We start from the raw sequence: 25,260 nt of genomic DNA on the forward strand, positions 1-25,260 counted from the left end.
TCGGATCCGGAAATTTGTTCAAGACGGGTGGGGCCGTCGCACAGATGCATATTCTCTCTTGAAAACCACTTAAGCCCCCGTAAAACAGCGCTGATATGGTCATATTTCCTTGTCCTGAAATAACTCTGGCCGCAAAGTTTAAAAGCTTCTGCAGTCAGGTTATTTGGGTACTGTTGCTCGCCCCATAAGCGGTGATACATTATGGGATCAGTGATACCATGACTCTACCAGCGTTACCAGAGCAGACTATGATATGCTATGCCTGCTATGCCTGAGGCCACAGAGCTTGCATGGGCAGCGCCTCAGACCGTCGTCATCGTGTGCCGAGAGCGTTGTCCGCTGGTCAGATACGACACCCAGGCTCCGCCCAGTGAAGGACCAGCGACGATGCCCCCCCCCCCCCCCCCTGGGCAGCGCCTCAGACCGTCGTCATCGTGTGCCGAGAGCGTTGTCCGCTGGTCAGATACGACACCCAGGCTCCGCACAGTTGAAGGACCAGCGACGACGATTCCCCCCCCCCCCCTCACAAATCGAATTCTGATGGTGGAAAGTCGGTGAATGTTTACGAGACAAGGAACTTTGAGCCGAGTTTGAGTTTTCTGTGCGTTTATTTTCATTCCGTTTTTGTCTATCCTCCAAGAGAGATGCGAAATATTTTGTTCCCCGGAGCCAACAAGGAAGCTCACGTCGCCTGGGCTTCCAGATACGTGAACCTGAGTATCGTCCGCATATTGAACAAAGTCTGCAGCGTCTGAATAAAGGGTCAAGTCATTGACATAAATCGAGCACATTAGGGGTCTCGGCTGATCCTTGGTAGGTGCCGACAGGGTTCAGAAGCGACCGAGAAGTCACATGCTCGCCAGATGACGTCTGAACACGAACTTGTTGATAATAGTCTATCAGATGGCTTTTAAACCAGCGCTCGTCCGTATCATGGGGCCAAGTGTGCGGAGAAGGGAAGCTTCAGTGGATTTGGGATCCCTTGAATAGGAAGCACTTGCGGAACGTTAGTGAGTATCCATGAACTGGGAACGTAGCTGGAGGCAAGGCTTGTGTCATAAGGTGAGTTATGACATTTTACAGAGAGTGCTTACAAGCTTTCACAAAGCGGACGTAAATTCCATGGGCGTCGCACGCACGGCGCATTGGGTGGCCCTGGAAACCTCCTGTGGTGGCCCGCGGCGGGCGCACGGGCAGGTCCGGTCCGGCTGAGTCCACCCGACGGAAGGTGCGGTACCCGCTTCAACGAAACATTTGTTCAGTGCCTCGGCGTTGGCGTCGGGTCAGACCTGACGGGCCGTTTCAACGCGGCGATGGCCGTTTCGACGCACGCTGCGCCACGTGGCACTGGGTCCCGCCTGGTGCAGCTGGCGGTCGAGCTCCTTCGTGTATGACGCCGAATTGCGGCTTGAACACGCTTGTTCAGGAGCTTTTACCTTTCGCGGTCACCACCGCGGGGTGCTGCTCGCCGTTCACCATGGTGTCCTGGGTTGCGCCGTGATGGGTGGCGCAGCTAGCAGCAAGTTTTTGTACTGGCGCTAAATCATCTAAGATGGAACGGGTCACCAGAAGTAAATAATCCCACCGCTGGTCCGGATGGTCACTGATGAACACTGGGCTCCAGGCGACTCCTCTAAACGTCGGTTTGCGCCAGCTTCGTCCGTTGTGGACCAGCATCTGGCCATCAGGGTGCGCGGCTCGAGTCTAAACTCTGGCAGATGCAGCAGTACACGTGACCAGCTTGGTTCCGTGAAATGTTGCGCCACTCTGGCCGTTCAGGAACAAACGGAACTTGTTTACTGCAGTACCGGCGGGGTTTATGTTGAGGTTGACATCGCCGGCGATTACGATGAGCCCACCATGGTGTGTAAGCACATGCTGTAGCTGCCACTCCAGCTTGTCCATATCGGCAGATGCTCGTGCCTGAGTCTGCACCGGTGGCTGTTGTACAGCACACACCATGATATGGCTTAGTCCGGTCAAAACCTAAACCCACAGTGTCTCGATTTTGGAGCCGGCGATAGGCTGTTCGGGCCTCTGCGGTGGTCACTACCCTCAGGTGCTATGGCAAGGCCACCGTGGCCCTTACTGTTGGGTGTGTCTTGTCGGTTTACTTTGTAGCCGGGTGTGGGTATGAGCCTGTGGTGAGTAATTTGCTTCGTCAGGTCTCTGTCAGGATCAGCAGGTCGCACTCGTGCTCAGCGCTGTCCTGCCTGAGCGCCAACAGCCTCGGCTTCATGGACCGGGTGTTCAGCTGGCCGCTGTAGAGCTGGTCTGGCCGTGCACGGCATCTCCAGATTCGCCCCCCCCCCCCCCCCGGGACCACGTCGCCTGCTCTGCGCTCCTCGCTCGGTGCGTCCACCGGCGCCCCTGACCGCGGCCGCCGCTGGAGCGGGACAGGGCGTCCCCTCCGGGCGGGTAGCCTTAGCTCGGCCGGCGGCGGGGCGGCGGGGTCAGACCGGCGGGGGAGCGATGACCCATCCGCGCTGCGGATTATCAGCTGACCCGCCTGCACCGCCCGGGGCACTGGAGAGACTGTATGTCGGGGCCGGACAGCCGAGGCCGAGGCCGAGGCCGGACAGCAGCGAGCACCAGAAGACGGACCACGACCGAGGCCATCAGGCAGCGCAGCAGCTCACAGTGCAATGTGGGCGTCCAGCAGTCTGAGCCCCACCGCCGCGCCGTCACAGCCCGCCGGCCGACGGCACCACGAGCCGCTCGCGCTTGTCAGTCCCAGCTCCACGCCCCGTCACAGGGGCGACGCGTCACAGCCCTCCGGCCGACGGCACTACGAGCCGCTCGCGCTCGCCAGTCCTAGCTCCCCGCCCCGTCACAGGGGCGACGCGTCACAGCCCTCCGGCTGACGGCACCACGAGCCGCTCGCGCTTGTCAGTCCTAGCTCCCCGCCCCGTCACAGGGGCGACGCGTCACAGCCCTCCGGCCGACGGCACCACGAGCCGCTCGCGCTTGTCAGTCCTAGCTCCCCGCCCCGTCACAGAGGCGACGCGTCACAGCCCTCTGGCCGATGGCAACACGAGCCGCTCGCGCTCGTCAGTCCCAGCTCCACGCCCCGTCACAGGGGCGACGTGTCACAGCCCTCCGGCTGACGGCACCACGAGCCGCTCGCGCTCGTCGGTCCCAGCTCCACGCACAGGCACAGAGGCGACGCGTCACAGCCCTCCGGCCGATGGCACCACGAGCCGCTCGAGCTCGTCAGTCCCAGCTCCACGCCCCGTCACAGGGACGACGCGTCACAGTGCTGCAAGGGTCACTGGCGGTCAGCTCCTCTCTCACTCGATCCACTCAGTCCTCTCGCTCGAGCGAGCACGCGGGATGTGAGCGTTCTCACTGCGGACAGTCACGGGGTGGTGTCCGGTTAGCCGGTGGGGTGGGGCCAGGGCGGGCCTCGCGCCTGTCCGGCCGCTGGTTCCGCGCAGCGAAGGCTACCTGGGCTCGTTCTCAGAAAGCACTTAGCGGCCGCCAATTTCGAACTCAATTTTATTTTGATTCGTTGTATTTTTCTCAGGCAGATAATTCACAGTGCGAGGTGTGCTCGGCACATTCCAGGGTGCAATCTGTGTGGGCTTGTAGCTATTTAAGGAATGTGTCACATTTGAAGATATTGAAGCAAGCATCAGATATGATGAAACAAGCTCACTTATAACTCTTGGGATACTTTGAAGCAGATTAGACCGCTCTAAACAACGCAGTTTCTCTCAGTAAATATGCTCCTCGATACGTCATTGTTTGATTTTGCCATCATACCTTGCTTAACCAGTAACCCTTGGCTCTCACTGAGCCAAATGACGGCTGTTATATCTGGAAATGGGACTCACGAACGCCGGGTATGAACTACTCGACCATCATATTTGTCTCAGCCTTAGCCACCGTATGACTCATGGAATGACAGGACTTGAGTGGCGTTATTAGAACGCCATGAATTCCAAGGTGACCTTGAAATGCTCTCCCCGAAAAAAAAACATTTTCGCTTGCGTGTGGCTTAGAAACTTTACGTCTTAAGAAGGGCGAGGCTATGGGATTCAGGTCTTAACCAGGGCGGGTTATGAAGTGGACCGAGAAGTCTTCGATATGACTATTTCAGATCAAAACCTCATAGAAATGTGGAACGCTCCCTTTAAGAGTAGCTATTACATGATTATATTTTCTATATTATTTTTAACAATGTCCGTGACAGTCACACAGACAGTCAAAATTATGGGTACGATTTTCAACTCCTGTTAAACTTTTGCTTGCTTCGGTACCCGAGGATCTAGAAAACAGGACGAAAGGCTGCTCTTTAACGAATCTCTTGTTCTGGGATATCTGAAATGTGTGGCTTCAGTCTTAAATCGCGAGGGCATGCTTCATAATGAGGGGCAATCGTTGGTGAAATGATAGACTGACTGTAAGATTTGTCTGATCTCGGCGTGCCGAAAATGGGCTCCGTCAAATGATCCCAGAGCTCTGTGTGGGACAGTTGGTTTTCAGGTGGTTGGCGTCGGGCTGTTGCCGAATACTGATCAGCCCCATGCCATCAGCGACGTCAAGAGGCCATCGCTGGCAGGCGCCGCGGCCCTGCTGCCCGGAACGCGCTCTGTCCTGATTAGGGTTCGCCGAACGACGACTGTTGCCGAGCCGAGCTCAGTCAGCTTAAGGCTCGGACGAGTGTGTCGAGCGGCCGGAGCGGCTGATCGCGCTCTTGAATTCCCAGCAATGCGTATCAATGAGGGCGGCGCGTGTTGATGACTGCGGAAAATGAATGAAATACCATCGACGTACGTGTCAAGGTTGACGAATTGCGCTGAATGTCGGACTGGATGAAGGCGTGGATGAAAACACGGGAAGTGGCCTTTAACGGGAAACAACGAGCCCTCGAGTTGCGGGCCTGCCAGGGCGGCAATAACAACGTCGTCCATTAACTCGCACCCGGCCTATGGATTGCCGTCTGCGAGCAAATTAATCCATTCACTGTCCACGCCAAACGCGCCACTGCCTCCGGCGACGTCACGTGCAGTCAATGCCGCATCGACCTGACCGGAACGGAAAAGGCCACGTGTGATGTGACCGCGCTGTTGTCTGGCGTTGTTGCGATGTGACCCCGCTGTTGTCTGGCGTTCGTCGCGCGGTAAACAGTGACGTCACTGCGGGACGGGACCGCGGCGCGCCTGTCCCGTCCCGCTGGCGCTGCCGGCAGCGTGCTGTCGCTGTGACGTCAGTGAGTTATTCGAGTCGGATGCTGTAGCCGATAGGTCCGACTGCCATCGTGGCGGCAACAATTTTTCCTCAGGGAATGGCCTGTGCCCGCTCCATCGCCTGCTAACCACTCTCATGATTAGTCCAATGGGTTGAACAGGATGGGGCGATGGGACGAAAGGAAGCTGGAGGCCGTGGTCTTATTTCTCTTGCTCGCGGCTGCATAATCGACGTCACATATGCAGTGCATCGAGGCTGGAGCAGACTCCAGCTCATCAGAAATCATTTTAGGTATCGACGGGCATAAAACCCGTGCAAAACAAAACAGCGATAGAAGTAACGTTGGAGCAAACTCCCTGATGGTAGCTCCTAATGGTGAATCCATGCAAAAGAGCTGATGTCACCACCAGCAGCTCCTGGCGACTGCCCCGCGCCCATCTCCGTCCGACCCCGGTCGGACCGGCTCCCAGCCGTCGCGCGCTTGTCTTTCGTACGGACCCGGTCGGACCGGCTCCAGGTCGTCGCCTGGGCTGGCGCCTCCCCCGCCCCCGCCCTCCGCGCCGCCGCCGGCCGCCGAGGAGGCGACGCTCCAGCATCACTGATTCATGTGCGGCCCGCGGCGGCGCTTTGTCGATAGCGGCCGGCCGGGGCGCAGCTGGGCGCCGCTGATAGAGCGCCGCCCGCCGCCTGCGAACCGGCCTCGGACGCGCTCGGGCCGGCGACGGGCACGGCACGCGATGTCGGCTCCGGGCGGCCGCGGGTGGCGCTGGTCCCGATAGCGGGGACCGCGCCCGCTGAGTGGCACACCGGCGCGCCGTCCACCAGCAGACTGACGCGCCGTCCAGGGCCGTCGCCACCATCAGACTGACGCGCCGTCCAGGGCCGCCGCCACCATCAGACTGACGCGCCGTCCAGGGCCGCCGCCACCATCAGACTGACGCGCCGTCCAGGGCCGCCGCCACTATCAGACTGACACGCCGTCCAGGGCCGCCACTAACCATCACACTGACGCACCCGTGGGTGTCAGTTTCTGACCGTAAGACTGACAAGCCCGTGTGTGTCATTTGCTGTCGTGACACTGGCGCGTCCGTGATGTTGATGTAGGCCACAGCAATAACATACAGTTATCCTATATGTTTGTGGACATGGGAAGTCCACTTTGCTAGCCCTTGTTGGCGTGGGCCGCGGTATGATCAGCAGTGAGCAGCGGGCGTTCGGGAACTCCAGCCTCCCATGCACAGTTTGGCGTGGACAGCTGGTGTCCCACGCTCCCGTCGTGTGCGTGGGCGGCGTCATCGGTCCCGTGGTTCACCTGCTCCGTGCGCGGGCTGTGCTCGGCGAATTGCCGGGCAGAGGGAGCGGCGACTGCCAGGGATCGGTCCACGGCTAGGCCAGCTGTCACCGGCCCGCCGCGCACGTCATGCGTTCCCGGCACCGTCCCGTGACGCGAGCTGATGGTCACTGTCGTGTCGCTGTCATGTGTTCCCGGCCCCGTCCCGTGACGCATGCTGATGGTCACTGTCGTATCGCTGTCATGTGTTCCCGGCACCGTCCCGTCACGCGTGCTGATGGTCACTGTCGTGTCACTGTCATGTGTTCCCGGCACCGTCCCGTGACGCGAGCTGATGGTCACTGTCGTGTCGCTGTCATGTGTTCCCGGCACCGTCCCGTCACGCGTGCTGATGGTCACTGTCGTGTCACTGTCATGTGTTCCCGGCACCGTCCCGTGACGCGTGCTGATGGTCACTGTCGTGTCACTGTCATGTGTTCCCGGCGCCGTCCCGTGACGCATGCTGATGGTCACCGTTGTGTCACTGTCATGTGTTCCCGGCACGGTCCGTGACGCGAGCTGATGGTCACTGTCGTGTCGCTGTCATGTGTTCCCGGCACCGTCCCGTGACGCATGCTGATGGTCACTGTCGTGTCGCTGTCATGTGTTCCCGGCACCGTCCCGTAGCGCGTGCTGATGGTCACTGTCGTGTCGCTGTCATGTGTTCCGGGCACCGTCCCGTAACGCGTGCTGATGGTCACTGTCGTGTCGCTGTCATTCGTGGTGACTGCTCGTTCTGAGTGGACTAGACCGGGGACAGAGCGTTGCGTGACGTTGTGTTTGGTTTTGTCTGTCTACCGTCTGAAACGGTCCCAGTAAGGTTGTCTTTAGTGTGAGCGGTGCGTGGCCTGATCCATTCCGCGCTCTTATGTGTTTGCCGTGGTTGTGAATGAACGGAAAACCTCGGGTTCGTGTCCGCACCGTTGTCTACGGCGATGACGTGGGTAGGCTTGCAGCTGTTCATTGCTCCTTGGGAAAAGCTTCGCCACTGCGGTACCGGTCAGGAGTCTGTCATGATCGGAAGCGACCTGTTGATTGTCATTACGTCGCGTGATCTGACGGTCAGACCCGGCTGATCTGCGCTGTGTGCTGTGGCGTGAAACGTGACCGAAGTGGGTGTGATTTCAAGGGTATTTTGTAACGTGTTGTCAGTAACGTGTTCTCTCAATGTTTTCAACTTCATTCTTGCCGCACGCCTTGGCTTAGCGTGTAATTGGCGCAGGCTTTTGGTTATCATATGTCGCAAAGTATATTGTCCTTACGCTGTGATTGTTGGGCACCCGGACATGGTTATTACTGCAGACGACTCAGTCGCACATCCGCTCCCACGTCATGCAACTGTGACGCCTGAACGTTGTTGGCACTGCTGTCGTTTGGCTCCGCTCATTACGCACTCAGGAGTGGATGGTGCTGATGTGACCCCGAGGCCCTCAGAGTGGATGGTACTGATGTGACTCCGAGGCCCTAAGAGTGGATGGTACTGATGTGACCCCGAGGTCCCCAGAGTGGATGGTACTGATGTGACTCCGAGGCCCTCAGAGTAAATGGTACTGATGTGACCCCGAGGTCCTCAGAGTGGATGGTACTGATGTGGCCCCGAGGTCCTCAGAGTGGATGGTCTGATGTGGCCCCGAGGTCCCCAGAGTGGATGGTACTGATGTGACCCCGAGGCCCTCAGAGTGGATGGTACTGATGTGACCCCGAGTCCCTCAGAGTGGATGGTACTGATGTGGCCCCGAGGTCCTCAGAGTGGATGGTACTGATGTGACCCCGAGTCCCTCAGAGTGAATGGTACTGATGTGACCCCGAGGTCCTCAGAGTGAATGGTACTGATGTGGCCCCGAGGTCCCCAGAGTGGATGGTACTGATGTGACCCCGAGGTCCTCAGAGTGGATGGTACTGATGTGACCCCCCGAGGTCCTCAGAGTGGATGGTACTGATGTGACCCCGGTCCCCAGAGTGGATGGTGCTGATGTGACCCCGAGTCCCTCAGAGTGAATGGTACTGATGTGACCCCGAGGTCCTCAGAGTGGATGGTACTGATGTGGCCCCGAGGCCCAGAGTGGATGGTACTGATGTGACCCGAGGTCCTCAGAGTGGATGGTACTGATGTGACCCCGAGGTCCCCAGAGTGGATGGTACTGATGTGACCCCGAGGCCCTCAGAGTGGATGGTGCTGATGTGACCCCGAGGTCCCCAGAGTGGATGGTACTGATGTGACCCCGAGGTCCCGAGTGGATGGTACTGATGTGACCCAGGTCCCTCAGAGTGGATGGTACTGATGTGACCCCGAGTCCCCAGAGTGGATGGTACTGATGTGCCCCGAGTCCTCAGAGTGATGGTACTGATGTGACCCCAGGGTCCCCAGAGTGGATGGTACTGATGTGACCCCAGGTCCCAGAGTGGATGGTACTGATGTGACCCCGAGGTCCCCAGAGTGGATGGTACTGATGTGACCCCCAGCAGAGTGGATGGTACTGATGTGACCTCAGGGTCCCCAGAGTGGATCGCCCAGCGTCTAATCCCGCTCCCGTTTCCCAGAATGGATGGTGCTGGAGCAGGTGGCGGTGGCGGCGCTGGACATGCACAAGATGACGGTGGCCGAGGACTGCCTGATGATGCTGGCCAAACGCTTCCCGGGCAGCCAGCGGGTGCGCAAGCTGAAGGCGCTGCGACTGGAGGCGCTGGAGAGGTGAGCGGCCGCCGGCCAGCTCCGCCCAGGACCCGTCAAGCTGTCGAACCGCTCCCACACCGATGTGTTCACGTGAACACAGTGGCGTTCGTATTCGCGAGCCGACGCATCCACAGCTTGCCCTGCCTGTTTGTGCCATTACCGACCAAGCAGTTTAGGTTATGCTCACTATTTCATGCTAGTGTAATAACGGTTGGTAATGACATTGATTTGGTGCATTTTCGGGGAAAAAGAAGGCGCGGTCTTTGAAGAGATAAAGACGGCAGAAGTAATAGACGTATGCTTTTGTGGGACGCTTATTTTCACAGGGGCCGGCATAAGTACGGTCAAAGCGAGCTTGAAATCAGTGCCGTAATGCATTTATGTGGTGACTGTTACTGGCCGCAGTGGCTGTACCACTTAGGATATATAAATTAGGAGCAGGTTCGATGACATTCATCCCTATTACTCCATCTGCCTAGCGTGCAATTGAAATTCGCCAGCGAGATTTGAAGATCGCTTCACACGCAGTTGCTCGCTTTGTTCCTTCGGTCTCCTGTATCGAATCAGTATTTTCCTGGAACGCCAAGTGCCATAGGCCGGATTTAGTTCCAGCCGATGCGATATATTACACACCGTTTCCATTGAATGTTCACGTGCCGGTGTTCCATCGGCCTTTTCATAGGAATTTTCCGCCCCATGCATCCGAATCATCTCCTTTGAGTTGAAATCCCTCGCTTCTGATGCCTGCTGGGAATGATCCCAAGTGATATGCATTGGCTGACTGTGACTATGCAATGCCTCGAGCTCTGGCAGGCGCCACTCAGCTCGTCCTGATGCTCCGCGCGTCCTCTGCGCCCTGTGCGGGTGCTACAACAGGTACTTCGAGGTCCGCTCTCCGAGCAGCACCCCGCCAGGATAGATGGCATGTGTTCAGATGGTTGCTAGCGCATGGATTTTTTCACATGAGTCCGTCAGTTACGATGGTCAGCCACTAACTGTCAGGCTCCTGATGCTGCCTGATCCAGCGATGTCGAGCTGACGGCAGTACCAGCTGAGGGCCGCTCCTTGCCTTAAACTCGACGGTTATCAGTATATAAACCGTCCTCAGGTACGACGATGCCAACGACATCTACGATGCCATACTGAGGAAAGATGAGACGAACACGGTGGTGAGGAAACGCAAGATCGCCGTCCTCAAGTCCCTCGGCAAGACTACAGAGGCCATCAAGGAACTGGTGGAATACCTAAAGAAGTGCGTCTGCCTCTGAGTGGATATTATATATATATATATATATATATATATATATATATATATATATATATTGTATATATTCTTCTCTGTTTGTGCGATGCCGAGTGTTCAAATCCCAGTCAAGCCAAGTAGAGTATGTCTCGTTAAGTGAGCTCCCTTTTAATCCTGCAGCGATACTGTTCCGAGGTAGATCCGTGCCGAGTATCCCGCAAGCCCCCCGTTGAATGCATTCCACGCAGCGTCTGCGTCAGACCCGGCCATCGGCTTTGACCTCTGCCGACGGGGCCTGTCCGACACGCGGGTGGTACCACCGCGTACTGCCGCCGACCGGGCCGCGTGACCCGTGTCCCAGCGGTGCTCTGTCGACCTCACGACGGCCGTGCCCACCGGCCTCTGGCGGCGCTAGTTCTGGAGGTGTGGACTGTCGACGGACCTACCCCGGCCGCCGACGTGTTTACATCGTGTGATGATGATGATGATGTCCCGTCGCGTGATGACGGTGGTGGTGGTGTGGAGCTGGGCGTGAGGATCACCCGCCGTCAACAGGTTCATGTCGGACACGGAGGGCTGGATGGAGCTGGCTGACCTCTACGTCAGCGAGCAGGACTACAGCAAGGCCGCGTACTGCATGGAGGAGCTGCTGCTGCACAACCCGCACAACCATCTCTACTTCCAGAAGTACGCCGACATCAAGTACACACAGGTACGACCCAGCCCGGCAGCCCGAGTCTACTCCTGAGGCTGTTAATCAGCCAGGACACGGTTAGATGTGATCTCATGGTCCTGTGCAATACATCAGCCCACCTCCCATTGTGACCATGTACCCATGCTCCAGTGTGGCCAGCGGTTCAGTCCGCCGCGGGCTCGTCTGCGGCGGACTGGCGCCGGACATCGCCTCTGTTGCGACGCAAGACGCGCTCCGCCAGCCACATACTGGCCACTTCTGCCAATCTTTATGGCTTTACGGGCGGTCCGTCACCAGTCGTTTGTTGACCGTTGCCGCGACATCTCCGCCGCCCGCCGCCGCCGAGTCGCGCAGTAACCGCGCTGCCCTACTCCCGCCGCAGGGAGGCTTCGACAACGTGGAGGTGGCCCGCTCCTACTACTCACGTGCCGTCAAGCTGAGCTCGGCGGCCAACCTGCGGGCTCTGTACGGCCTGATGCTGGTCAGTGGCACGCTGGGGTGACCCGCCCGTGGGCTCTGTATGGCCTGATGCTGGTCAGTGGCACGCTGGGGCGGCCAACCTGCGGGCTCTGTACGGCCTGATGCTGGTCAGTGGCACGCTGGGGTGACCCGCCTGCGGGCTCTGTACGGCCTGATGCTGGTCAGTGGCACGCTGGGGTGACCTGCCTGCGGGCTCTGTATGGCCTGATGCTGGTCAGGCACGCTGGGGTGACCCGCCTGCGGGCTCTGTACGGCCTGATGCTGGTCAGTGGCACGCTGGGGTGACCCGCCTGCGGGCTCTGTACGGCCTGATGCTGGTCAGTGGCACGCTGGGGTGACCCGCCTGCGGGCTCTGTACGGCCTGATGCTGGTCAGTGGCACGCTGGGGTGACCCGCCTGCGGGCTCTGTACGGCCTGATGCTGGTCAGTGGCACGCTGGGGTGACCTGCCTGCGGGCTCTGTATGGCCTGATGCTGGTCAGTGGCACGCTGGGGTGACCCCGCCTGCGGCTCTGTACGGCCTGATGCTGGTCAGTGGCACGCTGGAGGGACCCGCCTGTGGGCTCTGTATGGCCCGATGCTGTCAGTGGCACGCTGGGGCGGCCAACCTGCGGGCTCTGTACGGCCTGATGCTAGTCAGTGGCACGCTGGGGTGACCCGCCTGCGGGCTCTGTACGGCCTGATGCTGGTCAGTTGGCACCTGGGGAGACCCGGCCTTCTGACAGCCTTGACTTCTGACGCGATGTTGGCTGACACCGCTGCACGGTGGCGGACTGTCAACGACTGACCAGTGTCGCCGGACTGTTGGCGGCTGATTGGTGCCCGGACTGTTGGCGGGGGGCCCGGGCCGGGTGTCTACTGTTGACGGCTGGCCAGTGTCGACTGTTGACTACCGGTGTCTGGACTGTCGACGGGGCCGGCCGTTGGCCGGACTGTTGACGGCTGGCCGGTGTCTGGACTGCTGACGGCGCCGGCTAACCGGTGTCCGGACTGTTGGCGGCCGGCCGGTGTCCGGACTGCTGGCGGCTGGCCGGTGTCCGGACTGTTGACGGCTGGCCAGTGTCTGGACTGTTGACTGACCGGTGTCTGGACTGTCGACGGCTGGCCGGTGTTCGGACTGTTGACGGCGCCGGCTGACTGGTGTCTGGACTGTTGGCGGCTGGCCGATGTCCGTATTGTTGGGGGCGGCGGCTGACCGGTGTCTGGACTGTTGAAGGCGGTGGCTGACCGGTGTGTGGACTGTTGGCGGCTGGCCGGTGTCCGGACTGTCGGCGGCTAGCCGGTGCCCGGACAGCCAAAATGTGCGTTGCGTGCCGCTCCATCATCGGCTGTTAGGACAGCTAAGTGGTGCGTTGGGTGGCCGACCTAAAGCGGACATCGCCCGGTGTTTGATCGAAGGGCGCCGCCCGTTCCGCCGCAGCGGTTATCCGCCGCGGCGGCAGCCGGCGGTTAACCGCACGAGCTCCTGCGGCCGGCGTCGTTTATGTCGGGGCTGCCCTCATTGGGACGGCACTGCCGACAATGGGTGACGGCGGGGTGGGGTGGAGGAGACGGGGGGGGGGGGGGGGGGGGGGCGGGATCGGTCTGTCGACCGAGTGTGCCAGGCCGGACGGGTGGGCATTGTGGGCGGTCGTCACGGGCGGGGCCGGCCGTCGCCATTCAGCGGCGCCGCCGGCGGCCCGACGTCCCGCTGGGCCCCGAGCCCTGGCCGCTCCAGCGCAGGCTGCTTGTGGGACGTGCGGATGGACCGGGAGTGGCGGGTGTCTATGACATGCTCCCGTATAAACTCATTAAATGTTGTATCGTATGTCGCCCAAGTTCTGACGGTGCGTGATATTTTAGAGCTTCCTTTGCATTATGAAACGAGGTACATTTGGGTCGACATATGACAAGGTTGATATGTAAATATAAGCTTGAATTGCGGCAACTTCGCTTGCTGAGTTTCTCGGATCCGCTGGAAAGCTGTGTGCCTGCCTGGTGAACTATGTTATCGGGCGTCATTGACCGTACTGTATCGCCAGCTATGTGACGCCGCGCCCTTCCCGTGTGTGGGTGGCCGCGATAGATAACATGGTCGTCCGCTGTTCCAGTGCTGCTCGCTCATCGCCAACTCGCCCAAGGCCAGCGCCCAGAAGAAGAAGGAGAACACCAGGATCGGCCAGTGGGCGGCACAGTGTATATCGGAAAAGTGAGGCGACACATTACAGATTAGGCCCTCGGCAGACGCATGGAAGCATGCCGTTCTGGCTGACGACCCGATGAAACGTAAATTATAGCTATAGTAAATCATGTAAAGAACGCAAGTTGGTTAAATCCGCCTTGAAATTTGTGGTGACGTCTGCATGGTACCCGGGCCGCTGCTGCGAACGGTGTGATGGGAACCAAAATTATGGCAACGTGAACACAAAAGGAGGGAAAGAAAGCTAGTCGCTTTATTTCGTCACACCATTTTTGCGAGTCATTGCTCTTAAGTACCGTGTAGAGCGAGGGCGTGACGAAGGCAACGGCCCCCTATTGTTTGTGCCGGCCTGACGCGCACGCAGAGCCAGCCGGTAGGTGCGGTGCCGGTGCCACATGACACCAGCATGCGGCCCGGCCGGCCAGCCGCCGCATACAGCGGCTGTTTGCACTGCTCGGCGAACGGCAACAGCCAGCGGGCCGTCGCACGGTGTGATTGGTCCGAAGGCGCGCGTGACCCCCGCTCCTCAGGGTCAGTAGCCTAACCAACTGGCGCCGGACACGGCAGGCCGCGGTCGCGGCCCGGCTCGCCCTGCTGCGCCTCTCTAAAACGAATTGGATCGGTTTTGCTGCATCGAGTTATTGATTTTCCCATCAGGCCTGCTGCGAAACGCTATTAAATTGGTAGCGAGCTCACTCAGCCGTGGATAACTGCCAGATAACCGGTGTCATGTACGGGCATTGTGTGGCGCACTTTTATTGACCGGATCTGGCATGTTAGCGCACCATGATGACCGAATATCTACTGGATGTATGCTGCCATATGACAAATTATGCTCGTAATGGTAAATCCAATAACCACTGGCTGTAGCCATACAACGGGTCCGTAAATGGCATCTGAAGTAAATGACCTGCTCTTTGGTCACGGAATAGCTGAATGCTGGCGGTTGGGGAGCTCCGCTCAGTTCAGTGCGGTACGATCAGCTCCTGACCGACGACACGCAGACCATGCCTGTCCCACAGCGCGGTGCAATCAGCCCCCGACCGACGACACGCAGACCATGCCTGTCCCACAGCGCGGTGCGATCAGCTCCCGACCGACGACGCGCAGACCATGCCTGTCCCACAGCGTGGTGCGATCAGCTCCCGACCGACGACACGCAGACCATGCCTGTCCCACAGCGCGGTGCGATCAGCTCCCGACCGACGACACGCAGACCATGCCTGTCCCACAGCGCGGTATGATCAGCTCCTGACCGACGACACGCAGACCGTGCCTGTCCCACAGCGCGGTGCGATCAGCTCCCGACCGACAATACGCAGACCATCGCCTGTCCCACAGCGCGGTATGATCAGCTCCTGACCGACGACACGCAGACCGTGCCTGTCCCACAGCGCGGTGCGATCAGCTCCCGACCGACGACGCGCAGACCATGCCTGTCCCACAGCGCGGTGCGATCAGCTCCCGACCGACGACACGCAGACCGTGCCTGTCCCACAGCGTGGTGCGCGGTGATCGCTCCTGGTTACCTTGCACGCTATCGACGTCATTTGTGATGGCGGCCAGTGTCGGCAGGCGCGCAGAAACCGCTGCGCATTGATGTACAGGCTGCGAAAGATCGTTTGTCCCTGTCTTCGGAATTCCCCGTGAGCCTGGACCACCCGCTCAGCACTGGGATACCGCACATCACAGTCTTCATGCTTTTGAAGCGAGGTGAAATTGGACCTGGCCGCGTATTTCTGACCTCACGTCAAAAAAGACATGAGCCGTAGGTGACTATCTACGTGTTTATAACAAACCTGATAGTGGTAGTCCTTCACCGCCACCCACCGATGGCTACCCCTCGCATCTACGTCCAATCCGTTCCGTGTTCGTTTCGGTCGGATGCCTACCATCTCCTTGTCATGTCAGGCACGGCCGGAGCGGGCTATCGCTTGGGCCGCCGCGCCACTCCCTCCCGGCCGTCCTCCCCCTCCGTCCAGACCAGGCTCGGCTGCGTTCCATCTCGCAAATTTGTTTTTGATATACCGGCGACGCACCTTTCGCGGCGGCCGCAAGCGGCCCCGCTGACAGAGCCATCAAAAATTGACAGTCGGCCTCGGCTGTGCGGACCGCGCCCGCCGCAATGTCTTCGGATGCGATTGGGTATCAATAGTTGACGCTTGCGGCGCCGTTTTGTCGGCGCTGCGTGGGCGGGCGGGCTGACATTATGCGGTCTGTCGGGAGGGGTGGATGCCTGCTCCGCTCGCTGCGGGAGGCGGACGAGGCGCTGGGATGACGCTCCGTATGTGGGCTTCGTTCAAGTCATTCGTCTTCAAGGACAAGACCAGGGCCTTTCAGATTCTTGTTGGTGGAAAACGGGCCTATTATTGCCTGCCTTTCGTGTGGTGTCTTAAGTGTGCAACACCAGATAAGAAATATCTCCAATTGCTGTAAGCTTCGTGTCAGGAAATGTACATTCCTGACCCGAAATACTTCTATGCTTATATATATATATATATATATATATATATATATATATATATGTATATCACTTATATATGCTAAATATATATGCTCTCTATAAGCGGACCCATCATATGCTTGGCAGTGGTAGTGCCGGCCTCGTGTTGGTATGTCTCATTTACAGAGCCATTTATAGACAAGCCAGTATGCGTGAATATATGAATTTGCTTCAATACACACACACACACACACACACACACACACACACACACACACACACACACACACACACACACACACACACACACACACGCACAGCACGCACGCACGCACGCACGCACGCACGCACGCACGCACGCACGCACGCACGCACGCACGCACGCACGCACGCACGCACGCACGCACGCACGCACGCACAGACATACATGCATACATACATACATACATACATACATACATACATACATGCATACATACATACATGCGTGCGTACGTTCATACCCACATGCATCCATACGTGCATATATGGCCTCAGCTTGAGGCGCTGCCCCTTGCATCGGAGTGAAGTGGTTTTAGCGAGAGTGATGCGGCACAGATGACGACATGTGTCTTCCAAGGCGTGACACATGACGTAGTGCCCGCTTCGAGCGCGGGCGAAGCCACCAGAGTTAGACGACCGGCTCGCTGCTCGAGGAACGGAACGGCAAATCCATCTTATTTAATTCGGTGACATGAAGAATCGGCTGGCTCGATACCATTCCTGCCGCGGAGCAGGGTTCAGCCTAGTGAAGCGGCCTTTCAGTGGCGTAGCCAGGACTTCGCCGAGGGGTGCGCCAAACGGAGCAGTGTGCAGGCTACTGACGCCACCTTAGAGTGGCGTAGCCAGGCGGGCCCACTTCGCTGCTAAAGGGGTCCTGCTTTTTATTCAGAGACTTTTTTAGGGTCCGGATCCCATCCTGTTGCCTCGAGGGACCGTTTTTTTATATTCAAGAAGTGCTACGGGCGTTTTAACTAGTAAAACGTGCCGCGTCCCTCGCCGTCTCCGGGGGCGGGGATGGGATGGGGGTGGAGAAGCATGGCCCCAAAAGCTTCCCCCTTGGTTACGCCACTGTCGCCTTTGTCGTGTAAATGGTTGGAATGCGTAAGACATTCATGTGACATAAGGCGACGGCATGGTGCTCATAAGTTTTTCAGTCATGAAGTTATGTTGAATTATGAGGGCTCATGTTATCTCAGGCGGCAGCCAAGTTTACTGCATAACCATAATTATTTTTGAAGTTAACCGTGTATCCTGAGGTACTACACATCAAATGCCCCAAAGTCTTATCACTTGTCTTATCAGATGAAACATAATTTTGCCCTTTGTTCTCACCTGCACTGTTGTCCTTTGCAGCCTTTGGGACACAATCACCCGTCCAATGTGGTGCATTAATGTGACGCGTCGCCGGCCCCGCTGCGTGCGCCAGATTTAGCTGTAACGAATCGCGCCGATGAGCGAAGAGGCACAGCGCAGTCGGGCCGGGCTCAGACGGAGAGGAGGTGTGACGGGAGAGGACGCCCGGTGGTCGCCGGTGGAAGACCGGGCGGGGGGGGGGGGAGGTCGTCTCGGCCCGCCGCGCTGGTCGCCGCCGACCACCGGCTCGGGTGCCGCCCGGCGCCCTGCGGCGCGTACGGCCACGTGACCCCCGCCCAGGCGAGAGAGAGAGCCAGCCTGATCGTTGGCTGGCGACGGTGGCCGCAAGGGACAGCGGGGTGTCGGCGGGCCCGAGCCCGGCACGGCACGGCACGGGAAGTCGGCGGGCCCTGGTGGGCACGGCACGGGACGCTTGCGGGCCCTGGTGGGCACGGGGCGCCGGTGGGCCCTGGTGGGCACGGGACGCCGGCGGGCCCTGATGGGCACGGGACGCCGGTGGGCCCTGATGGGCACGGGGCGCCGGTGGGCCCTGGTGGGCACGGGACGCCGGCGGGCCCTAATTGGCACGGGGCGCCGGTGGGCCCTGGTGGGCACGGGACGCCGGTGGGCCCTGGTGGGCACGGGGCGCCGGTGGGCCCTGGTGGGCACGGGGCGCGGTGGGCCCTGGTGGGCACGGACGCCGGTGGGGCCCTGGTGGGACGGACGCCGGCGGCCCTGATGGCACGGGGCGCCGGCGGGCCCTGATGGGCACGGGGCGCCGGTGGGCCCTGGGGCACGGGACGCCGGTGGGCCCTGGTGGGCACGGGACCGCCGGCGGGCCCTGATGGGCACGGGGCGCCGGTGGGCCCTGGTGGGCAGTCCTGCGGATGAATATGTAACGGCACATGCCGTGAGGGTTCTCACCTCCTGACGGCGTGTTTGAGATATGTGCTGAAGGATGCAGCGCATCATTTTTTCTCAATCTCAGACCTCTTTTTAGCCGTGCTCTGCAGTCGACCATGCGCACGGCAACCCAACATGCCTAGCAACCCATGAACCGAATTGCCATCAAGAGCAACGTAGCATGAATGGTCCCTTTCTTGAGCCGCGAATGATTGCCCTTTTGATGTGTATGTTCTGTATTGCTGCGGCGAATGATGGGTATTGTATCACAGGCGCCTGCCTCTACGCCAAACAGTGGTTAAAGCAGCGCATTGGGCGATGGCTGCGGCCGGCCCGGTACAGTGGTCCGTCGACCCGCTATTCAGGATATCTTGAAGCCCGTTTACCACCGGCTTGCCGGTCAGCAATCGTATTTGCTGAATACAGAATGGAACCATGCAGAGCCCATGCATACTAACATGAGCTTTTGAGTCCAAAAACAAACAGCCCAGTGTGGACAATAACTGGTAAAACTGCCTGGTGGAACCTGCCTTGGAAGACATATGCGCTGCTGTTTGTGCCGAGTCAAGGTCACGTGACCACGGTGGCCAGGCGAGGCGGGGCATAGCGTAAGCTGCTGAGAGCACAGGAGGAGATGACCTAGGCAGGAGAGAGTTCGTGTGAAACTGAGTGTCATGACATTAATCAGGTTCCTGGGGCATGCTGTTGGATCAAGCATTACCGGTTCGTCCAAGAACACGTTGATGAATGTCGAACTGTGCGTGCGCGAACACATGCTTCTTTGAGCCCGGTGGAACCTGTACCTGTTTTCGGCTGTACGGCAGAGCCAGAATAGCGTGGACGCTGAAGAAGGCTTACTTCTAACTTAGTTCATCAACTATGCATCTACACTGCCCGCGTGGAGTGGAGTCATCGCAGAGGCTGGCTGGCTGGAACCGCGGCGTGACGGTCACAATACCTTCATGGTCAGTGCTAGGAGAAATAACTGAAAGCTCTCACTGCCAGGTTGTGACAGACTGGTGACTTAATCAGCGTCAGCACACCCCTCCCTCCCTATCCTCCGCGCGTGCGATGGCTGCTCAACCGCGCTCGTCTGGTGGGAGGGGCGCCGTGCGTCCGTCCCCTCTCCCTCTGCCAGCAGCGGGGCGGGGCGAGCGGCGGCAGCCTCTGCCCCCGCGGCGAGCCGGACGGCGGCCGCCCATCTCAAAGGAATCACGCCGCTCTTATCCCCCGATAGGACTCGCCAAACTAGTCGACGTCGCTGAGTCGGGGTGGGAACTTTGCGGTCGGATGGGGCCGGCCAAACCCGGGATAAGTTACCAGAGCCACCGGGGACCGGCGGCGGCCGCGCGGCGCGGCGGTAGGCGAGGGCGGGACGAGCGGACATCAGGTGGGGCAGAGCCAGCGGCTGGGGTGGGACGGACGCGACTGACGTTGGGACGCTGACAGCTCGGACGGAGACAGGTGTCGGATGGGGGCGGAACTGTGATGGCCGGTGACTGGGGTGGTGTTGGGCGACAGATGACGCGGGGGCTTCCTCCAGCTTGCTGCCTTGTGTGGCATGCGAGGGCTGCACCGTTTGCAAGTTCTGGAGATACGTTGTCTGTAAGCAGATTCTGCTGAAGTGGTATCAGTATTCTTCTGTCGGACGGATAATCAGCATCAGTGCTCTTCTACAACATCTGACCAAAGGCAAATGTTGCCATTGGGCACTCCGATGGCCTGGAAACGAAATGACGCCAGCAATCTGCGCGCCCTAAAACTCTGATCTGGAAGCTGTGGCGTCTGTCTCTCTGCCGCTGAAGCTGTGGTGTCTGTCTCTCTGCCGCCGAAGGTGTGTTGTCTGTCTGCCGCTGAATCTGTGGTGTCTCTCTCCCGCTGAAGCTGTGGTGTCTCTCTCTCTCCCGCTGAAGCTGTGGTGTCTGTCTCTCTCCCGCTGAAGCTGTGGTGTCTGTCTCTCTCCCGCTGGAGCTATGGTGTCTGTTTCTCTGCCGCCGAAGCTGCGGTGTCTCTCTGCCGCTGAAGCTGTTGCGTCTGTCTCTCTCCCCCGAAAGCTGTGGTGTCTGTCCCTCTGCCGCTGAAGCTGTGGTGTCTGCCTCTCTCCCCCTGATGCGCCATGCGTCTAGGTTGTGCAAGTGATCGCTGAGAAGTTGTGGTGGCTACTGGCCGCGCATGGTCTGCTGGTTATTCGATGTCCATTCTGGCGTTGAGCGTGGGACACATCGGACACCGGATGTTCTGTGAACCGCCGCCGCCGCCGGGCCTGGAGCCCACACAATATCACAGGATATGTAATGAAGTCTTGAACCTTGAGCTGGTGTTAATTATCGGTGTCATGCTGTTATCAGAAGCGTGCGACTTTGCTCCGCTGTGCCGAAGGGCGTGAGGCTTAGTTAAAGCCGAATCCAGAGTGTTGAGGCGGGGTATGGGATGTAGAGGGGTGAACGACAGCTTGAATAGCCAAAGTCAAAACGATGGCCTGATCCTCTAAACTCATCGGTATCACTTCCTTTACGTCAAGGATTGTTCTCATATAAGCTTCCCTTAGTGGAACAATTTTTCTACGGAGGCCAGAAATGTGTCATTTTTGCTCAACTTTTGGTCATCTGGGGGAGGTTACTCGCTGCCCTTGACTTAAGTGAGAACTGAGTGATGTAACTATCCCGACTCGGCTTTAGGAAGTGCTTGATGGTACCTGTGATGCATGTAGACATGTCAGTAGCTGCACCTGTGATGTATGTAGATGCATACATGGTCAGTAGCTGCACTTCGTTTGATATTGGGTCTATTGACTGGACTCGAGGCTGATCGATAATCCGATGGTTTCAACTGGAGCGCAAGATCGTCCTGGACACTACTAACCCGGCATTATTCCTAGTATCACTATCGCGCACCACAGCAGCTCGGCCATTCCCGTCCTCACTCCTGACATGGAATGCAGGATCGTCCTCGACACTACTAACCCGGTATTACTCCTAGTATTACCAGCGCGCACCACAGCAGCTCGGCCATTCCCGTCCTCACTGCTGACATAGCTCCAGCGTCAGGCCCGCGGTGCCGTCCTCACTCCTGACACGACTCCAGTATCAGGGCCGCGATCCCGTCCTCACTCCGGACACGGCTCCAGTATCAGGACCGCGGTCCCGTCCTCACTCCTGACACGGCTCCAGTATCAGGGCCGCGGTCCCGTCCTCACTCCTCCTGACACGGCTCCAGCGTCAGGCCCACGGTCCCGTCCTCACTCCTCCTGGCACGGCTCCAGCGTCATGGCCGCGATCCCGTCTGTACTCCTGACACGGCTCCAGTATCAGGGCCACGGTCCCGTCCTCACTCCTCCTGACACGGCTCCAGCGTTAGGCCCGCGGTGCCGTCGTCACTCCTGACACGGCTCCAGTATCAGGGCCGCGGTAGCACCGCACCTCACGCGCTTATGTGGACGCGCCGGTCCGCCTGGGTCCGGCCCGGGGTGGCCTGGTCGCGGCGCCCGACCCGCCTGGCGCTGGCCCTCGCATTGGTGGAGGCTCTCAGCGCCTCCCTCCCTGTGTCACTGGTCATGTGAAAACGAGCGTAGTTAACGCTCGTGGACCTTTCTGCCGCTGTTACGCCATCATTTTACCACATGGCGGCGAACATACTCCACGCCAAAGGCCTCTGTGGCATCCCGCCCGGCCCGGCGAAGTGTGGCTACGATATTTGACCTGGGGATGGGCTGTAGCATCACGAGTCTTAATTTGAGGATATTTCACGGATCGGCATTCCTCTTTGGAGTGAGGACGGCATAAAATACCCGTGTTGTAGAGTTGTGGGCCGAGTATTCTGTGGATGCGACGTCAGAGTCAGAGTACTTGTTTACGAGAACATTACGAGGTTCATTGTTTATCACAAGGACCATGATCAAGCCACACCAAAAGAACAATTCTGCTTCAGTGAAAGTTTCTGTCGACTTTTTATGGCGTACCACACAGTGGCGTGCGCGACATTGTGTTTGAGGTACACTCTTGCGGCGAGGGATTGCCAATAGGCGGTCCGGGACGAGCCACATAAACGCTGCTATTTGCGAGGCGAATAGACGTGCTCGCCACAAATTGCGACATGTGTTGCAAGTTATTCCAGTTTCACAATCCATGAGATGGTTACAGGGCCATAACGCATTGATTGGAACCGGCCAAAGCGCATTGTCTAGGTTTTTTAGGTGTCCTTACCAGATAAGTACCCCGGCACGCGATGACAGAGGTTGGCAGGATATAGGCCACTCGGGTAATAGCGTCCTTTTGGACGATTAGCTAGGGCAGAAAATCCACGAACACCAGTTATCATTTAGATCATTTAACATTATTTATCGTGTATTACGTTGATGTCACAGCTGTGTTCGCGTGTTCTTTAACCCATGCTTCGTTGCGGTTAAGAAAGTGCCTTGAGAAATACAATCAATTTTCCTGAGAGAAATGCAAGACTGAATAGCGATGGTCGTTTTAAGAAGGCATCACGCGAGAATTATTGTCAAAGGTTATTTCGCCAGTTTTGATGGTGTAATACCTGTGGCACGCTTTTTCTTAAGCCTCGCTGGTGATCACGACGTCGTTGTGTGGGAGCTGCACCAGCGAGGCCATTGCTCGCCTCAATAGACTGGAAAGGTCAGCTGGGGACTGGCCCCGGGGGGTTCGATTCAGTACATTACGGCGTATGAGGCTGCGAAGAATGTTCTGGAAAAGATAAAATGTAGTGCTGGACGGTGCTACTCATAGTGATATCGGTTTAGAGAAAATTAGATGACCGGCGCGATATACGAGCGTTTTGGGGGTTCAGGTGCCAGTTTGGGTAACACGATCTGAGCTGTGATGCTGTGTGACAGGCCGCTGTTCTCATCAGAAAATGTTCCAAAGAGGGAATTTCTCCGCACGATGTACCAGTCTTGGTGTTAAAATTACGCGCGGGGCTGTCTTAGTTCGCATACTGTAGTTCCTTTCTTCATGACGTTTTTCATGAATAATTCGTCGCGGACCATTCCTGGGGTCATTGTTCTAGTATTTTGTACTGGGTCGCGGTTCCTACAAGCGAATGCATCCACGAGCCTCTGGGAATCGACAATCCGTGCTAAGGAAATGAGTGAGAATACGTTTATTCACATTCAAATTGTGATAATTTGAGCACCCATGTAAAGGCGAGCGGACATAAACTCCAGTCCATGTCCTCTGTAGCCCCGGGGGGCTGGCGCCCGCTGATTCCGGCGACCTGACCTGACCTGACCTGCTGACCCGGGTGGTGTCCGTGCGGCAGGTACTCGGAGGCCATTGGCGAGGACGACGACCGACTGCCCGTGGAGCAGTTGCTGGGCGCGCTAACCCTCAGCTAGTGCATCTGTGACCCTGACCTCTGGCTGACCCCGATCAAGGGTCAGCCGCTCGCGGCGCCGGGGCAGACGGCCAGGCGGGCCGCCGTCCTGGACCTCTGCCGGCGCCCGCCGGCGAGCCAGGCGGCGGCTCTTTGAAGCGGCTCGGTGTCGTGTCAAGAGGTCACCCTGGGCGCGCTGTGTCTGTCGCGGTGATTCGCGGGGCTATGAGTCAGTGAAGGGTGATTAGTCTGATGTGGGGTCGTCCGTGTCGGCGTTGGACATCGTGGAAGACTTGTGGAGCGAAAACGTGGGGTTCATTGACCGTAGACGTGGGCGGGCAGTGCTTCTTTCGTGCGATACAAGGTATGGGATCGCTCTTGCAGCAAACTGGCGTTTTTATTTTTTGGTCGCTGCATGAGATGTGCTGTCGGCAGCATATCGTCATTGGAAGTTATAATCAGACCCTTTGCGGGTACCCTGAACTTTGTCATCTGGGCAGTGGCGAATCTCCCACCATCGTGTTAGCTGGCGATCGCTTGAATGAGGCCATGTCTTGATGCACTGCCAGACGTTCTACCAGTCCTGCGTATTTAGTCTCGGTTTGTTGATCAGTAGAACGGGTGAGTAAAACATTATCTTGGGTAGGCCTGCGTGTGCGTTTGGTGCGTGTGGTTGAACCTACTGAGCGGGACTCGGGTTATTGGTGTTCATGATGTGTTATCAACTATTCGTGGTCACGTGGTAAATGTTACTCCTTTTTTTGCTTAAGTGATCGTGGTGTTTGATGATATTCAACATGTAGCGCTGTTGCAAAGTTTTCCCAAACATCCATTGATCGCATATAGTGCTTTGGAAAGGAGCTTCCAACTTGCGTTCTCCTGATTTAAAAGTTCAGGTGCGTGTCTCATTGCATGTCTTAGCGTCTAGTTTAAAGGTTCGTTCACCGATTTTGTTTATGTGCTGCTGTTTAGTTCCATTCCATGAAAAGAACTGTGAAACCTGAGAGCCCAAGATATACCGGAAAGTATGCAATATCGCTCGGGTTATTTCATCTGAAGAGACAGCTCCTTCCAATGATGTGGGCGCAGAGGATGTGCCCACGGTGGTCATCAGGGGGCGAGTTCGTGGTGAACATTGTAAAACAAGTTACGTTGCTTCGTAGCTGCGTTACACTACATATCGTATGGATACAACACAACTGTTATGGGAGGGTCTGTCCAATCCAAGTTTAAGCCTAGAAGGTCTAGTTTACAAGCATTTTAAAGTGAGTGCACCACCTCTAGGGCATATTTCAAACGCCTACTCTAATGAAACCTCAGGACCAATTACGTATTATAGTAGCATCGTGTAGTGTCACTGCAGCACCCCCAAGTCATAAGGATATCAAGTTCAATA

At 58.0% G+C, this 25,260-nt stretch overlaps 1 protein-coding gene across 5 annotated transcripts in view; it reads left to right on the forward strand.

Moving 5' to 3' along the window:
- The window catches only part of LOC119105774 (ER membrane protein complex subunit 2), a 28,519-nt gene extending 3,614 nt beyond the window's left edge, over positions 1–24,905 (forward strand). For all 5 annotated transcript variants that reach the window (XM_037229283.1, XM_037229282.1, XM_037229281.1 and 2 more), the window contains exons 4-9: positions 9,065–9,215; positions 10,306–10,449; positions 10,996–11,152; positions 11,517–11,615; positions 13,704–13,801; positions 23,811–24,905. In XM_037229283.1, coding sequence (XP_037085178.1) covers positions 9,065–9,215; positions 10,306–10,449; positions 10,996–11,152; positions 11,517–11,615; positions 13,704–13,801; positions 23,811–23,886 — 725 coding nt within the window. In that variant the 3' untranslated portion in view covers positions 23,887–24,905. The remainder of the gene's footprint in view (positions 1–9,064; positions 9,216–10,305; positions 10,450–10,995; positions 11,153–11,516; positions 11,616–13,703; positions 13,802–23,810) is intronic.
- The last annotated feature ends 355 nt before the right edge of the window (positions 24,906–25,260 follow it).

The sequence above is a fragment of the Pollicipes pollicipes genome, unplaced genomic scaffold, assembly GCF_011947565.3.
Source record: "Pollicipes pollicipes isolate AB1234 unplaced genomic scaffold, Ppol_2.1 Scaffold_6138;HRSCAF=7277_pilon_pilon_pilon, whole genome shotgun sequence".
Lineage (NCBI taxonomy): Eukaryota > Metazoa > Arthropoda > Thecostraca > Pollicipedomorpha > Pollicipedidae > Pollicipes > Pollicipes pollicipes.